The 18,956-nt window shown below is 43.4% G+C and overlaps 1 protein-coding gene across 4 annotated transcripts in view; it reads right to left on the reverse strand.

Annotated features, from left to right (window-relative positions):
* Window positions 1–18,956, reverse strand: part of LOC109895605 (glutamate receptor ionotropic, delta-2-like) — a 521,177-nt gene that overhangs the window by 203,132 nt on the left and 299,089 nt on the right. For all 4 annotated transcript variants that reach the window (XR_004210832.1, XM_020489443.2, XM_031830443.1 and 1 more), the window contains one exon: window positions 13,568–13,773. Coding sequence is in view for 3 of the 4 variants with exons in the window: in XM_020489443.2 (XP_020345032.2) it covers window positions 13,568–13,773 (206 nt within the window). In the remaining variant the exon portion in view is untranslated. The remainder of the gene's footprint in view (window positions 1–13,567; window positions 13,774–18,956) is intronic.

The raw sequence follows: 18,956 nt of genomic DNA on the forward strand, positions 1-18,956 counted from the left end.
AGGCCTTATGTAAGGTATAACTTTGTGAACTGTTTACCCCTGGCTAGAGTAGCAAACAAGTCCTGGGTCTTTGGTAAGGGGTAGTGGTCCACATCCACTCATGCATTTACAGTCACCTTGTAATCATGACATATTCTGACACCCCCGTTTGTCTTTGGAACGCAAACTATAGGTGCTGCCCATTCACTATTCTATGGGCGTGATCACACCTTGTTTTTCTAGCTCTGTAAGCTGTTTGTCTACTGCCTATCTGAGTGCATGAGGCACAGGTCTAGCCTTACAAACCTTTGGAACAGCTTTCTCTGAAACTTGAATTTTGGCTATAACTCCTTTTACCACACCCAGTTCATCACTAAACACCTCAGCATATTTATCGCGCAGCTGCGCAACTGGGTCTGACACATGGTTCACTCTTCACCAATCTAATTTGAGGTGCTAAATCCAGTTTCTCCCCATTAGCGTAGGACCCTTCCCTTTTTGACACTAGAGGTAGTGGTAACAGCTGAGCACCACATTTCACTTTAACCTCCAGCTGTACCATTAACTGAATTGGCTGAGCGGAGTAAGTTCTCAAAACAACATCACATGGTTGCAGTTTATGCTTATTAAATCTGCTGTTGTACAGCTTCTCAGAGAATAGACATGGCAGGCCCAATATCTACATCTTTATCTTTTCCCCTGTTACATCTCACCATGACCACGTACAGTTTCACACACTCACGATCAGTAAAAAGTCCCAAGTCCTTTTCTGACTGGTGATTTCTGACTGTGCTGGAGCCTGCAGGCAATATCAGTTCGGCCTCCTCAACTTGATCTGTTGTCAAGTAGAGTGTCCCCGTCACTGGATTAGAATGTGCTGTTTGAGAGCGTTGCTTAGAAAACTCGCTGTTACCCGCAGACACTTTCCCCCTGGAAGCCCTTTCAAGATGTCCAGTCTTCTGGTACGCTCTGCCTTGGAACTCCTTGTAGTGGCTGGTCTGTCCTGTCACCAAACAGAGAAAACAGGGCTTTGACGTCTCCCCCCTCTGGTCTAACATCCACTGTTTCTCCCTGGAAGATCCGGATTGATGTCCCTCCCGTTTTGTGGTCAACTGATCGGTTCTGAACTGAACCGGTGTCTGCTGGAATTTCTGCATACTCTGGGCTGTGCACTCGAAGTTGTTGACAATGTCCAATACATTTTCCCATGTTAAATTCTCCCCATATGCCGCGCTTAGCATCTTGCCCCGCAGCTCCTAACTGGTAACTCCATAAACTAGCTGGTCCCTCAGCTGCTCCTCTGGTACATCCCCAAACTCACATGTAGCCGCCAGTCCCTTTAGCGATGCTATATACTCAGCTAACGTCTCTCCTGCCTACTGTTCTGAAAAACATACTTCTTGCTCAACACTTTCTGTTTTGGTGCATAAAAGTCTTTCAGAGCTTAAATTAGCTCCTGGAAGCTAGCCTCTTCCGGCTTCTTCGGCGCTACCAAATCTTTCAGCAGCATAAGCGTATTTGAATCCATGACTGATACAAACACCGCTCTTCTTTGGTCGCCAGCTATCTCGTTGGCTTTCAAAAACTGCAAAAATCGCTCCTCATATGTGCTGAAGCTCTTGTTAGCCTCCTGGAAACACAAAGCGGCCTCACTACTGAAAAGGGCCATGGATCTCATTAGCCCACACGCCTTTACCTCCCAGCTGACCAGCTCCTTTACTAGTACTAGCTAACTTTTTAGCTCGTTCACTCGGTTGGTCATCAGTAGTCTGAGGATTTTGCCTCAGAATTCCGTTATCCTTGTTGCCAGTTGTTGCATCCTAAGACGCTGGGTTCTTTTACGGAAGACTCAGAAGCGTACTTATAATAAACGGAACAAATGTATTTAATGTTCTACTTAACACATTACAGTCAACTACTCTCTACAGTGTCTTCAGCCAAATTCTGCAATACATCATTGAACTTTAACCGCCCTTTGGTCTCGTTTAGGCTACTACATGATACTCAAATTTGACCTACAGTATACCCATCATGAGGTTGCTACAACTTAGCCCATGAATGAAAGTTTACAACGTAGATGCACACAGGTCGAGAGACAAATTTGATGTGACAGACATGGAAAGAAAAAAAATATATATATATTGTATGATGCTGAATAAATTATGTTATATGCTCGGGAGATATGTACAGTTGCTAGAATGGAAACCCCATTGTCTTTTGTTAATTCAAATAACAACCCCTGCATACAAATTCCATTGGCTATTTGCAACCATTTTAAATCTAAACTTATTAACACATCACATATTTCTCAATACACCACATAAACATACCTGCACTTGTCCAATAGAAACTCTCATTAGCAACTGTTGTACTAATGATTACACTCAATATCAGCTACTCTAGATGCAGGCAAGAGTGTGCAAGGCGGTATTGAATGTCACTGTCCGTCCATGTGTCACTGTCTGTGTCACGATCGTCGTAAGGAACGGACCAAAATGCAGAGTGGTATGTGTTCATGATGATTTTTTAATTAAAAGAAAGCACTGAACACTGAATACAAACTATACAAAACAATAAACGAATAACGACCGTGAAGCTATAATGAGAACTGTGCTGACACAAGCAACTAACAGACACATACAAAGCAAACTATGGTCAGGGTGTGACAGTACCCCCCTCCACAAGGTGCGGACTCCGGCCGCAAAACCTGAACCTATTGGGGAGGGTCTGGGTGGGGATCTGTCCGCGGTGGCGGCTCTGGCGCTGGACGTGGCCCCACTTCACCATAGTCTAATCCACTTTAGTAGCGTCCTTTGAGCGGCGACCCTCGCCGCCAACCTAGGACTGGCAACCCTACTAAAGGACCCCACTGGACTGAGGGGCAGCTCGGGACTGGGGGGTAGCTCAGTACTGAGGGGTAGCTCAGTACTGAGGGGCAGATCCTGGCTGACTGGTGGCTCTGGAGGATCCTGGCTGACTGGGAGACTCTGGCGGCTCATGACAGACGGGAGACTCTGGCGGCTCATGACAGACGGGAGACTCTGGCGGCTCATGACAGACGGGAGACTCTGGCGGCTCATGACAGACGGGAGACTCTGGCGGCTCATGACAGACGGGAGACTCTGGCGGCTCATGACAGACGGGAGACTCTGGCGGCTCATGACAGACGGGAGACTCTGGCGGCTCATGACAGACGGGAGACTCTGGCGGCTCATGACAGACGGGAGACTCTGGCGGCTCATGACAGACGGGAGACTCTGGCGGCTCATGACAGACGGGAGACTCTGGCGGCTCATGACAGACGGGAGACTCTGGCGGCTCATGACAGACGGGAGACTCTGGCGGCTCATGACAGACGGGAGACTCTGGCGGCTCATGACAGACGGGAGACTCTGGCGGCTCATGACAGACGGGAGACTCTGGCGGCTCATGACAGACGGGAGACTCTGGCGGCTCATGACAGACGGGAGACTCTGGCGGCTCATGACAGACGGGAGACTCTGGCGGCTCATGACAGACGGGAGACTCTGGCGGCTCATGACAGACGGGAGACTCTGGCGGCTCATGACAGACGGGAGACTCTGGCGGCTCATGACAGACGGGAGACTCTGGCGGCTCATGACAGACGGGAGACTCTGGCGGCTCATGACAGACGGGAACACCTGTAGGCGCTGGAGAGGAGGAAGGCTCTAGCAGCGCTGGACAGGTGAGGCGTACTGTAGGCCTGGAGCGTGGTGCCGGCGCTGGTGGTACTGGGTCGAAGACACGCACAGGAAGCCTGGTGCAGGGAGCTGCCACCGGAGGGCTGGTGTGTGGAGGTGGTACTGGATAGACCGGACCGTGCAGGCGCACTGGAGCTCTTAAGCACCGAGCCTGCCCAACCTTACCTGGTTGAATTCTCCCGGTCGCCCTGCCAGTACGGCGAGGTGGAATAGCCCGCACTGGGCTATGCAGGCAAACCGGGGACACCATGCGTGAGGCTGGCGCCATGTATGCCAGGAGACGCACTGGAGACCAGATGCGTAGAGCCGGCTTCATGGCACCTGGCTCGATGCCCACTCTAGCCCGGCCTATCCTCCCGCACTGGGGACACTGTGCGCTCCACAGAATAACACGGTGCCTGCCCGGTCTCTCTCGCCCTCCGGTAAGCGCAGGAAGTTGGCGCAGGTCTCCTACCTGGCTTCGCCACAATTCCTGTGTGCTCCCCCCCAATACATTTTTGGGGCTGACTCTCGGGCTTCCAACCACGCCACCGTGCTGCCTCCTCATACCAGTGCCTCTCCGCCTTCGCCGCTTCCAGCTCTTCTTTGGGACGGCGATATTCTCCTGGCTGTGCCCAGGGTCCTTTACCGTCCAACTCGTCCTCCCATGTCCAGTCCTCCTTGCACTGCTCCTGCTGCCGCTGCCTGTCACCACGCCGCTTGGTCCTGTTGTGGTAGGTGATTCTGTCACGATCGTCGTAAGGAATGGACCAAAATACAGCGTGGTATGTGTTCATGATGATTATTTAATTAAAGAAAGCACTGAACACTGAATACAAACTATAAAAACAATAAACGAATAACGCCCGTGAAGCTATAATGAGAACTGTGCTGACACAAGCAACTAACATAGACACATACAAAGCAAACTATGGTCAGGGTGTGACAGTCTGTCACATCAAATTTGTCTCTCGACCTGTGTGCATCTACGTTGTAGACTTTCATTCAGAGGCTAAGTTGTAGCAACCTCATGATGGGTACACTGTAGGTAAAATTTGAGTATCATGTAGTAGCCTAAACCTATCGCTGTTACATTTAACTGGGTGAACGAAATATGAATGATAGTCATCTAAAAGGCTGTAATAGAAGTAAGGCCATGATCATGGGAAAACAAATCATACTCCCTCATCTGAAACGGCACTGACCACCACTGATCTCAAAATAATCCATTTTAAATTCAGGCTGTAACAGAACAAAATGTGGAAAAAGTCAAGGGTGTGAAAACTTTCTGAAGGGCACTCTATGTTCTTAAAATATGTTCTTAGTGTAAGTGGATTCCTATGTAGCAATCCTATTCCACAATGCAGATACGATGGAGGAGGAGAGCAAGTAGTCTAGTCATTTGTAGATACTGGTCCATGTCTTGGCCATAAAGCCAACCAAACAGAGCTAACCAAAGGATTAAATAATGCAGGGTTGAATGTGTGTTTGTCTACAAAGTGTGTTTGGAGAGCGGAGCACTGCTTAGGTTGAAAAACATGCCCACGCCAACGTGTGGAGCTAACAGATGTTAAACAGTCCTTCCTGCTGTGTTAGAGCAACACACACATGCAGGCACACACAATTCACATACACACACACACACATACTGTACACGCACACACACACACACACACACACACACAAATACAAACGCACACACACACACACACACACACACACAGGAGTCGAGGGGTAGTGTGCCGTAGCAGCCCTTGCTACAATCAGTTCCCATCTGGCAGAAGAGCCTAATACATTTCACGAGGCCCTCCTGTGACGAATGACTTCACAAATAAACTTGATTAAGTTAAAACATACTCGGGCATCCTCTCCAAGCTAGAGAAATCTTGTCATCAATTTTATCCCCAAATCGGTATCCATTTTACACTATCTAACCGTAGAACAGAACATCCTTTCAGAGGTAATTTATTTTAGTTTTATAAATTCAACCTTGGTCCCATATACAGGCATTCGGAAAGTATTCAGACCCCGTGACTTTTTCCACATTTTGTTATGTTACAGCCTTATTCTAAAATGGATTCAATCAAACTTCACTGTAGGGACGTGCCAGATTTCCTCCAGATGTGAAGCTTGGCATTCAGGCCAAAGACTTCAATCTTGGTTTCATCAGACCAGAGAATCTTGTTTCTCATGGTCTGAGAGTATTTTGGTGCCTTTTTGGGAAGTTCTAAGTGGGCTGTCATGTCCCTTTTACTGAGGAGTGGCTTCTGTCTTGCCACTCTACCATAAAGGCCTGATTGGTGGACTGCTGCAGAGATGGTTGTCCTTCTGGAAGGTTCTCGGAGCTCTACGGACAATTCCTTCAACTTCATGGCTTGGTTTTTTTCTCTGACACGCACTGTCAACTGTGGGACCTAGACCGGTGTGTGCCTTTCTAAATAATGTCAAATAATTTTAATTTACCATAGGTGGACTCCATTCAAGTTGTAGAAACATCTCAAGATTATCAATGGAAACAGGATGCACCTGAGCTCAATTTCGAGTATCATAGCAAAGAGTCTGAAATAAGGTATTTCAGTATTTTTGTTTTTGCAGAGAAGTCTAGAAGCCAGTTTTCGCTTTGTCATAATGGGGTGCTGTGTGTAGATTGATGAGATGTTTTTTTTATTTATTTAATCAATTTTAGAATAAGGCTTTAACTTAACAAAATGTGGAAAAAGTCAAGGGGTCTGAATACTTTAAGGCACGAGCCGTCTCTTGAGTTCCAGCTTTCTGAGTCTCCAGCCATGGAAATGTCAAGTGCTCCCTGTGGTGGAAGTCTTGAAATCTTATGAAGTCAGTAAGCAGACCGCAGGCCATATCCTGACCCGTTATTACCACACCCTATGCGACCTGTGTAGTGCACTGATATCCCAATCCTACTCTCCACTCCTCTTCTCTACTGCTCCAATTGGAATCTGAATGTTTTCAGTGAGGTCAAGGTCATAATCCTACGTGGGATTAACAAACCAGTTCTGGTTTGAATCCTTATTATTAATGGGGCTTCCAACAGCAGCCACACTATAAATATAATACGATTTTTTTTTAAATAATTTTACAAAAGGTTAGGTATATCGTCCCCTACTTCTCTGCTATTCAAATCAGAAACCAGAACATACACTTCTTCTACCAATCAAACGGTACAGCTGCTTTAGTAACTGCATCAACTGCTTTAATTAAAGATGCAGTAAGTCACGTCAGAAGCTAGCAGATTCATTACTTACTGTACAAACAGCTGCAAATTCCAATAATACAACATCACATTTTGAAGTTCACTTTCCTTGCTTCATCTAACAAAAAATATGTTTTGTGGGTCAGAGTGCAGTATTTATTTAGTTTCATAACACAAACGCTGATTGCTGCCCCCTTTGGGGTGATTGCGTGCCCATAGTAAACAGATTTTTTTTCTTCTTTTTTTTAATAAAAAAAATAAAACAAATAAAACAAATAAATATAAAAAATCGGTCAAAAATTGCTAATATATGCATATAAAATTATTATTGAATAGAAAAACACTCTAAAGCTTCTAAAACCGTTTAAATTATGTCTGTATGTAAAGCAGAACTCTCAGGGCACTCATTCTCCCAAACTCTCTCGTCATCATAAAAGTTGGCCCAACTTTGACGTCATCGCCCCCACCCTTCCCAAGCACCTACAGTCCTGGGAACAGTTTCTATGTCTTCAACGCGATGTCTGCTTTCAATGGGGCTTCTCATTGTGAGAATCGCACGCTCACGAGAGTTTTGGCGGGCCGAAACCTTTCGGTCACGCGAGAAAACAGGTTACTCTCATGCGCGTTCTGCTCCGGTGATGTCTTTCTTCCAAGATTGATTAAACGATGCGTGTGTTTCTGTTCGTCCTGAGAATTGCTGTGAAGCTATATAACATGTTAACGCTGTGTTCTGAACATAGTTTGACAAGTTTAGTCGAACATATAATATGTGATTTCGATGTTTTGGTGCGACACCCACTTGACTTTTTGGCTGCATTTCAACCGAAATATGTCGTGTTTGATAACCGAAAGACACAGACTTCAAAACTAAAGCTGTTTTTGGTAAGTATAAACCCTTCCAGGTCTTCTGATGGAAGAACAGCAAAGGTAAGGGAATATTTGTGTGTTAAATTTGGGTTTCTGTGGACTCCAAGATAGAGGAGCCAAAATGCTAATTCCTGAGCGCCGACTCATATTATAGCCTAGTGAACAAATCTGTAACGTTAAAAATAAATGTAACACAGCGATTGCATTTAGAAGAAGTGTATCTTTCTATATATATATATATGTAGAACATGCATATTTAGTCTAAGTTTATGTTGTCTATTCCATGTTAGCTGACGGCATCTGCCGGACCTATCGTCATTTCTCCGGACATTGGAGTAGCATTTTTTGAACATGGCGTCATTGTAAACAGAGATTTATGGATATATATAGCATATCATTGAAAAAAACATAAATGTACTGTGTAACATGTTATATTACTGTCATCTGATGAAGATTTCAAAAGGTTAGTGAAATTATTTTTCTTTTAATCCTGCGTTTGGTGATTGCATATTTTGTTAAATTTGTCTTCGGTGTGTCTTCGGTGGTGGTTTGACATAAATATGTGCTATGTTTTCGCCGTAAAACATTTGAGAAATCTGACTTGCTGGCTAGATAAACAAGTTGTTTATCTTTCATTTGAGCTATTGGACTTGTTAATGTGTGGAGGTTAAATATTTTTAAGAATATTTTTTGCGTTCCATGCGCCACATTCCAGCTGACGGTGGGAGGGCTGATCCCCAATTGGGAACCAAAATCTTCTACAGGTTAACATGTTTCTCACGCTGGCTTTAGCCAAGGGGAGAGCAGGCCGGCCCAGGAAAGTGCATCTTCATTGAGCGACAAATCCCCATGACTTGAGAATCTGTTCGAACAAAACAGCTAGCACAACAACAACAACAACAGAAATTCAGCTAATAGGGAGAAGTATCTAACAAAATAACTCTATTATGGCATTAAACTATTTACATACAATACAAATCTGGGTACATTTGTGGACAAAATTATTACTTACTCAACCGTAAAGGTATCTTCCCACTGTCATATACAGTGCATTCGGAAAGTATTCAGACCCCTTGACTTTTCCACATTTTGTTATGTTACAGCCTTATTCTAAAACCGATTTTTAAAAAATGTCCCCCCTCATCAATCTACACACAATACCCCATAATGACAAAGCAAAAACAGGTGCAAATGAATGGAAAAAAAATACACACACACACATATATATATATATATATATCACATTTACATAAGTATTCAGACGCTTTACTCAGTACTTTGTTGAAGAACCTTTGGCAGTGATTACAGTCTTCTTGCTCAATCAGTGGCCCGCCCCTGTGAAGGGACATGGGCCATAAAACTTTTCAAACACGCCCTCCTCTCCCTTCCTATATAAAGCCTTGACGACAATATAACCTCCTGTTCCGAAAGGATGTGAGGATGACGGTCCGATGTCAGAATGGTTCAGAAAATAACTACAGAACGAAGCAAACATCAGTGTGAGCTTTGGTTGCGAATGGTATGAACTTTGAACTCTTATTCACTACAGAAGTGATACCTCCTAGCCATTGAGTTAGCAACAGCAGCTGCAAACGCAGGTTACGAAGAAACAGACAGAGTATTCCGTCTACCACACAACGACGTTACTACAACGTATCCAATTGACCACCAAAGACATTCTTCAAAGGACAAAGGACTCGGTTTGGTAACACGGCCTTCCATCTACCACCAACCTACCGAAGCGCAGCTCAGAGTAAATATTTATTGCATTTTCCTTTTCCAAATGGGCGGTAATTTAGAATGCATAAGATACTGTATTTACAATAGCACAGCTTTTACCCTTTGTTCCTCAGTCTTCCCGCTCTTTCACTCAAACCCAGCCCCTTTTCTTTGGTGTAACCAGCTGTCATATCTGTTCCGCCCGCTAGGGACGTTTTCCTTTATGACGTAATTTGTAATCAAGTTATGATTAATTATGTGTATATGTAATTCTATGTGATTAGTTAGGTATTTAGTAAATAAATAATTAAATCCAAATTTTGTATTGCTGATTCAACTTGTTAGCCAGGGTTCGTGAATAATTTACAACTTTCAGATGAGACTGAATTAAGGTGAGGATTAATATTGACTGCTACTGATGTAAAATATTACTAGGAGTATTTGGAAGATAACAGCTCTATAAATATTATTTTGTGGTGCCCCGACTCTCTAGTTAGTTACATTTACATGATTAGCTCAATCAGGTAATTACGGAGAAATTATTTTATAGAATAGCATGTCATATCACTTAAGCCGGCATAGCCAACAACACGACACCTGTATTTGGGGAGTTTCTGAGATTCTTCGCTGCAGATCCCCTAAAGCTCGTGTTGGACGGGTGGCGTCGCTGCAGAGCTATTTTCAGGTCTCTCCAGAGATGTTCAGTCGGGTTCATGTCCGAGTTATGGCTGCAGAAATTTCGGTACCCTTCCCCAGGTCTGTGCCTCGACACAATTCTGTTTCGAAGTTCAAAGGACAATTCCTTTGACCTTATGCCTTGGTTCTTGCTCTGACATGCACTGTCAACTGTAGGACCATATATAGACAGGTGTGTGCTTTTCCAAATCATGTCCAATCAATTGAATTTACCATAGGTGGACTCCAACCAAGTTGTAGAAACATCTCAAGGATGATCAATGGAAACAGGATGTGCCTGAGGTCAATTTCGAGTCTCATAGCAAAGGGTCTGAATACTTAAATATTTTAATAACCTATTTTCGCTTTGTTATTATAGGATATTGTGTGTAGATTGATGAGGAAGACAATGAATTTAATAAATTTTAGAATAAGGCGGTAACGTAACAAAAACGGGTCTGAATACTTTCCGATTGCACCCATTGGTGACACTTCCCTGGTTACCCAAGCAGCATTTGGTCTCACTGTGCGTTAATAGCCCTACTAACTCAGTATGTTAGAGACCGTTTGCACTGTTCTGAGAAGGGAAGGCAATTTCTCGAATTGAATAGTCTTCGTTTCTCAGAACAAGAATAGACTGACGAGTTTCAGAAGAAAGTTATTTTGTTTAGAAAATCTGCCTTTTCCAGCTACAATAGTCATTTACAACATTAACAATGTCTACACTTTATTTCGGATCAATTTGATGTTATTTTAATGGACACATTTGTTTTGCTTTTCTTTCAAAAACAAGGACATTTCTAAGTGACCCCAAACTTTTGAACGGTAGTGTACATACACACATACTACATATGCCCAAACACACACAATATCCATACACATGGATACTGATGCCACACACACACACACACACCTACCTACTTTCACACTCACCACATTCTGCTGCTACTGTCTATTATCTATCCTGTTGCCTAGCCACTTCACCCCTACCTATATGTACCTAGCTACCTCATTTATCTCGTACACCTACACATGGGCTCGGTACTGGTACTCACTGTATATAGCCATTGTTATTTTGACTGTTTATTGTTATTCCTCATTGACTGTAAATGTATTCAGATTTTCTACCTTCAACTGTATTGTTATAAAAGGACTAGTATGTAAGCATTTCACTATTAAGCCAAAACCACACAGAGAGACAGAGTAGAGAGCACCCACTAACATACACTGCATAGTGTATGTCAACTTTATTGCCATGAGATTCCATAATAAACAGTTATGTTCACTATGTAGCCCTTGTGAATTATTGTTGTGTGCTCCTTTTGACTCACCTTATATGTCCTACGGGAGCCACCGTACCTGCCTCCTGTTAACGTGAGGAGAATTGTAGCTAATAGACCCTATCAGTTTTTAAAGAGTTTAGCTAGTCTCATTCTTTCCACATAACAGTGTTCTCTCTTGAACAGAGTTCCTAGAGTTCCCCAGCTGTATCCTGCCTAATCTATATGCCTGTGCTGGATATAAACAAGCATGTTTTTTTCCCAAATATGTATTATAATAATAAACACTTTTTAACTATTCACAATTCCAGATGTAACAATGCATAAACAGTCTATTTTCTGGAATTGTATCTGCTCACTTCACCAGCATTGCTTCATGTAGACGCAAGGGGAAAAAATACTTGCTTTCTAATTTGAAGCGCATGATGCCGTCTCTTTACTCTCATTCACTACCAGGCATTCTAATTCCAGCATGTACACGCTCGTTCATGCAAGTCAAAACAAAAAACCCTTTAGTTTGATTTGGCCTTTAGTCTACACTTGTCGTTTTACAAAGCATGTGACAAATAACATTTGATTTGATTTCAGGCAGTCTTTTCAATCAGCTCTTACACTTAAAGGGCATTATCATCATTTTCAGAATTTCACAGTATCATTCCAACCTCATCCCATGGAAGTATACACACAGTGGCCAGTTTACACCACCCCGTTCATGAAAATGGTTTGCTCCTACAGACAGTAGGAGTCACATAGCCGTGGCTTGCTATATAAAGCAGGCAGACAGGCATCCAGTTTATAGCTCGATTGAACGTTAGAATGGGAAAAACGAGTGACCTAAGCAACTTTGAGCGTGGTATGATCGTCGGTGCCAGGCTCGCAGGTGCCAGGCTCGCCGGTTTCAGTATCTCAGAAAAGGCCGGCCTCCTGGGCTTTTCACGCACAACGTCTAGGGTTTACCGAGATTGGGCGACAAACAAAAAACATCCAGTCAGTGGCAGTCCTGTGGACAAAAACAGCTTGTTGATGAAAGGTCGAAAGAAAATGGCAAGAACCGTGCAAGCTAACAGGCGAGCAAATAATGGAGCAGTTGAACAGTGTTGTGCAGAAACGGCATCTCGTAACACACAACTCATCAGTCCTTGTCACGGATGGGCTATTGCAGCAGACGACCACACTGCGTTCCCCTCCTATCAGCTAAAAACAATCGCGGTCACCAACACTGGACAATTAAGGAGCAGAAAAACACTGCCTGGTTCGATGAATTCCGGCTCCTGATGCGTCATGCTGATGGTAGAGTCAGGATTTGGCGTAAGTGGCACTAGTCCATCGCCCTATCCTGCCTGGTGTCATCGGTATAGGCTGGTGGCGGTGGTGTAATGGTATGGGGAAATGTTTTCCTGGCAAACATGAGGTCCCTTGATAGCAATTGAGCAACGTTTCCTTGCCCTGAAGAATTCAGGCTGTCCTGGAGACAAATGTGGGTCCGACTCGGTACTAGATGGGTGTACCTAAAACATAGGAATATCCCGTTTTTGACTGCACTGGGCCTTTATCTCTAATATCTTACGAGTACGAATAAAGGGAATAGGGAACCACCACAGAGAACCATTTGACACTGTGGATTGGGCTTCCTAAGTGCTTATGAATTGACAATTAGTCATGTATTAGCAGCTTCTTAGCACTTATTGATCATATGTAAACATAGCTAATTTAGGGATAATACAATATTAGGAATTATTAGACCCGGTGTTTTAAGCAGTGATTGTCTCCATGAGGTATATGAGTGGGAATGTGGAAGAGAGATTGTAAGTTGCAGTAGTGTGGAAAAGTTTAGGTCCTATGTGTAACAGGCGTCGTTGTGCCTCCTTAACGGTATAGCTTCCTTCGTCATGATCCCGCACTGGACCCCGATCTTTGATCCACTGCCTTGCAAATACACGTGAGCACCTGTTTTAGCCAATTACGCTACATAAAAACAAGCGATTGGATAGCGTGAGACATGTCACGCTAGGGTTATAAATCTAACTCTGTTAAGTGTGTGTGTGTGTGTGCGTGCGTGTGTGAGAGAGTGTGTGAGAGTCTGTGAGAGTGTGTGAAGGCATTGGGCGTGGATGTGCACCCGCGTGTGTGTGTACCTCAGTGATGAAGGCCTTGGCGGTGGCGGGGCTCATGAAGAGCACGGCCCGGCGCAGCGTGTCCCGGTAGCGGTGGAGCTCCTCCACCCTCATGGTCCGGAACATGCTGGTAATCATCATGTTGATGTTGGACTCCACCTTCTGAAGCGACACGTCCATGCCTTGCTGAGACGTCTTGTCCAGGAAGTCCTGGATCCCACGGATATCTATATGGAAAAAGAGGGAGGGATGGGTGGAGAGGGAGGATGGGGGTAGAGCAAGAAGGGCAGGGGAGGTGGGGAGGGAGAGGGGGATAAACGGAGACATGTCAATAAACTCACTGACCATCTTTCCACAAACTATAAAACAGGTTATTGGAGATCAGCTTTCACTGTTCCCCCTTAATATGTATTTGGATACCGGTACTATAAAATCACAGTATTATCCATTCACTTTTATCACATTTGCTCTTGTAGAAAAAGTTTGGAATACATGGACCATTAGCATTTATTTTTCAGTGTGCTGGAGTGAGACCTGTGTTGTACATTTGTCACTGCAGTGATGAGGCTGATGTCTCACAGAGGATGTAAATAAAACATGAATCATAGCCAGAGAGCTGACTGGCTGCTCATCTCCTAGAAAAAATGGCCCCATGTCCCGCACCAGCCTGACATGGGGTAGCCCACAACAAGCCCGACACAGGCTAGGCCACACCAATCCCACATCAGCCCAACACAGGCAAGCCTGCACCAAGCCTACACCAGCCCAACACATGCTAGCCCAACATGGGCCAGCCCACACCAAGCCCAGCAAGGTCTAGCCCACAAAAGCACAGCTACTTCATAATGTAGAGTCGAGGGCTCGTTAGAATATTTAGGGGGGGCGTAGTTTACAAATACCTAAATCATGTTGTGAAGTTAAAAAAAAAATATACAAGATAAAAATTGCTGACACCCTTCAAACCAATTAGGGTTCAGAACTTCACAGTAAATTATCTCGGAATCATCTTTCTTCAAATATAACCTTATAGTTAGTTCTAAGTTCACACATTCTTTTTGTGAAACCATTTCTGAGAGTGTCGTTCCAGTTGAAGTATTCTGTTGTGTGATGGCAACAAAAAATTATATTGTACACTGCCAGTGTGTTAAAACCTTTGAGACCGGGGGCAGTATTGAGTAGTTTGGATGAATAAGATGCCCCATGTAAACTGCCTGTTACTCAGGCCCAGAAGCTAGGATATGCATATGCATGGTAGTATTGGATAGAAAACACTAAAGTTTCCAAAACTGTTACAATTAATGTCTGTGAGTATAACAGAACTGATATATCAGGCAAAAACCTGAGGAAAATCCATCCAGGAAATACTATTATTTTGAAATGGCTGTTTTACCATTGAAAGCCTATCCACCATACAAAGACTTATGACCCAGTTCACGATCCCTATGGCTTCCACTACATATGGTCAGTCTTTACGCATTGTTTCAGGCTTTTACTCTGAAAAATGAGGGAGAAACACCACTTTCAATGAGAGGACAGTGGAAATTTCCAGAGATGTTTCCTGCACGTGACCGGGAGTGCGCCGTGACCGGGAGTGGTCTTGTATGTCTTCCATTTCCTAATAATTGCTCCCACAGTTGATTTCTTCAAACCAAGCTGCTTACCTATTGCAGATTCAGTCTTCCCAGCCTGGTGCAGGTCTACAATTTTGTTTCTGGTGTCCTTTGACAGCTCTTTGGTCTTGGCCATAGTAGAGTTTGGAGTGTGTCTGTTTGAGGTGTGGACAGGTGTCTTTTATACTGATAACAAGTTCAAACAGGTGCCATTAATATAGGTAACGAGTGGAGGACAGAGGAGCCTTACAGGCCTTACAGGTCTGTGAGAGACAGAAATCTTGCTTGTTTGTAGGTGACCAAATACTTATTTTCCACCATAATTTGCAAATAAATTCATTAAAAATCCTACAATGTGATTTTCTGGATTTTCTTTTCTCATTTTGTCTGTCATAGTTGAAGTGTACCTATGATGAAAATTACAGGCCTCTCTCATCTTTTTAAGTGGGAGAACTTGCACAATTGGTGGCTGACTAAATACTTTTTTGCCCCACTGTATATCTTTTAGCCGATGTATAACACTTGTATGTTTTAGGAATATTTAGTATGAGTTTTCGGATGTTTGAATTTGGCGCTCTGCAATTTCACTGGCTGTTGGCCAGTGAGCGGAACACCTATCCCCAATACTAAAATACTTTGATAAGTAAATGTGACATTATTCTGGTAAAAATATATATGATAGTAAGAACTTAACTGTCTTTCTGATCCATTGTAGCAGGCATGTGATCCAAAGGGGTCGGCTTATTTCAGAGGAAGTGAGGGCTGCCCTCAGGGCCACCTGCCTTGGGCCCAATGTGGGCAGCCTATGTGGGGCCAATGTGGGCAGCCTATGTGGGGCCAATATTTTAGCCAGCATTGGATCTACATCGTGCCAATGTGGATATCTCTCTCTCTCTCTCTCTCTACTCTCTCTCTCCACCCTGTCTCTCTCCACCCTGTCTCTCAGCTACAAGGGCAGGCCTTATCAAATCCATTACGTAGCTGCGTCACTGGCTGAATGCACAATCCAACTCCTACCAAAGACGAGTGCAAAGGTGGCTTCAAAAATGTGCTACTGATTCAGATGTGCGGGCAAAGCAATAATTTGCAAAAGTTGTGCTTTGTGAACTGAATGAATTGTTTCGTGGTACACTAACTCAGGCTGTGTCTTTCTTTTAGCTTTCCATGTCAAGAAATACACAGTACAACTTTTTCAATTAAATTCTAGTCCTATAGTGTTGAGATATATACTATATATATACAGTTGAAGTCTGAAGTTTACAAACACTTAGGTTGGAGTCATTAAAACTAGTTTTTCAAACACTCCACAAATTACTTGTTAACAAACTATTATTTTGGCAAGTCGGTTAGGACATCTACTTTGTGCATGACACAAGACATTTTTCCAAGAATTGTTTACAGACAGATTATTTCACTTATTATTCACTGTATCACAATTCCAGTGGGACATTGCTAAGTTGACTGTGCCTTTAAACAGTTTGGAAAATTTTGGAGAAATGTCCTCTGGTCTGATGAAACAAAAATAGAACTGTTTGGCCATAATGTCCATCGTTATGTTTGGAAGAAAAAGGGGGAGGCTTGCAAGCAGAAGAACATCATCCTAAACATGAAGCACGGGGGTGGCAGTATCATGTTGTGGGAGTGCTTTGCTGCAGGAGGGACTGGTGCACTTCACAAAATAGATGGCTTCATGAGGAAGAAAAATGATGTGGATATATTGAAGCAACATCTCAAGACATCAGTCAGGAAGTTAAAGCTTGGTTGCAAATGGGTCTTCCAAATGGACAATGACCCCAAGCATACTTCCAAAGTTGTGGCAAAATGGACAACAAAGTCAAGGTACTGGAGTGGCCATCACAAAGACCTGACCTCAATCCCATAGAAAATTTGTGGGCAGAACTAAAAAAGCGTGTGCAAGCAAGGAGGCCTACAAACCTGACTCGGTTACACCAGCTCTGTCAGGAGGAATGGGCCAAAATTCACCCAACGTATTGTGGGAAGCTTGTGGAACGCTACCCAAAACCCGCTACCCGAAACGTTTGACCCAAATTAAACAATTTAAAGGCAATGCTACCAAATACTAATTGAGTGTATGTAAACTTCTGACCCACTGGGAATGTGATGAAATAAATAAAAGCTGAAATAAATAACTACTACTACTACTATTATTCTGACATTTCACAATAAAGTGGTGATCCTAAATGACCTAAGACAGGGAATTCTTACTAAGATTAAATGTCAGGTGTCTTTTATACAGCTAACGAGTTCAAACAGGTGCAGTTAATAAGTTAAGAGTTAATGAGTGCAGTTAATGAGTGCAGTTAATGAGTGGAGAACAGGAGGGCTTCTTAAAGAAAAACTAACAGGTCTGTGAGAGCCGGAATTCATACTGGTTGGTTGGTGATCAAATACTTATGTCATGCAATAAAATCATACAATGTGATTTTCTGGATTTTTGTTTTAGATTCCGTCTCTCACAGTTGAAGTGTACCTATGATAAAAATTACAGACCTCTACATGCTTTGTAGTAGGAAAGCCTGCAAAATCGGCAGTGTATCAAATACTTGTTCTCCCCACTGTATTTTTTTTTCTCCAAAAAGTATGGGTTAGAAAAATGTACACCCTTTTTTCAATACCTCACCTTGCGAGGACAGCAGCACGGAGCCTTTTTCTAAAATGTTTTATGAGTTGGAGAACACATTGGCAGCCTCTGCCAGGATCCGCAAGTGGATCATGCAGCAAGACAATAACACATAGAAATCCACAAATAAATGGTTCATGACCAAATCAACATTTTGCAATGGCCATCTCAGTCTCCGGACTTGAAACCCATTGATAAGCTGTGGTTTGAATTGGAGAGGGTAGTCCATATGTACAGGCAAAGGATATCAAGGATCTGGATTCTGTATGAAGGAATGGTCTAAGATCCCTTCCAATGTGTTATCCAACTCAATAAACATTTTAGAAAAAGACTCAGTGCCGTTATCCTCGCAAGGTGAGGTATTGAAAGTTATTAACGACAGGTGTGTCAATATTGTTTTACCCCTACCCTTTTGGCATTTTTTTTTATTACTTGGTAATTAAACAAAATCTCTTTCTCTGACAAATTGTATTAATATAAAATAATACAATTTCTAAAATCCTTTGAGCATACAATATAGCTCAGTATATGAATTATTTTATACGGTCATTTTTTCCTCATCTTTATCAAGAGTGTCAATCATTTCGGACCCCATTGTACACACTATGCAGTAGTTAACTTATGATGTCGTTGATGTGGACAAATGATGGCAATGCCTTAATTGTCATTGTCATCATTAAACAATTAACAGATTGATTGCACCTCATTATGTGCTGGGCCAATGCGATGGTGCAAGAAACGTAATCCATAGCTCCCAACCAACACCGAGGGACAGAGAAATAGTGCACAGTCAAGACGACTCAACAATCCAGCTGTGGATGACATCATCTGCCAGGGTCTAAAGATCAGAGGATACCCATGTGGAGGACGAAGGGAAGGGGGAGGAGGAGGGGAGAGCAGCATGGTGATAATTGGCCAGCGGTGCGCTGGAGAAGGGAGGAAGGGAAAGGACAAGCGACTGACAGACAGAGTTTACTAGGAAGAGGGGACGGGGACGGGGGGGGGACGGGGGGGTCTTGGACTCCACACACCAGCTTGTGTTTTAATTTCGGGACACATTTTGGGACACATGGATCAAAGAATACCCAGAGGTCCCTGTTGCTGCAAACATCACAAGGTCGGCAGCTAGACTACTGTTTACAACGGGACTGTGTAGGTG

Source organism: Oncorhynchus kisutch, linkage group LG8 (assembly GCF_002021735.2).
Source record: "Oncorhynchus kisutch isolate 150728-3 linkage group LG8, Okis_V2, whole genome shotgun sequence".
NCBI lineage: Eukaryota > Metazoa > Chordata > Actinopteri > Salmoniformes > Salmonidae > Oncorhynchus > Oncorhynchus kisutch.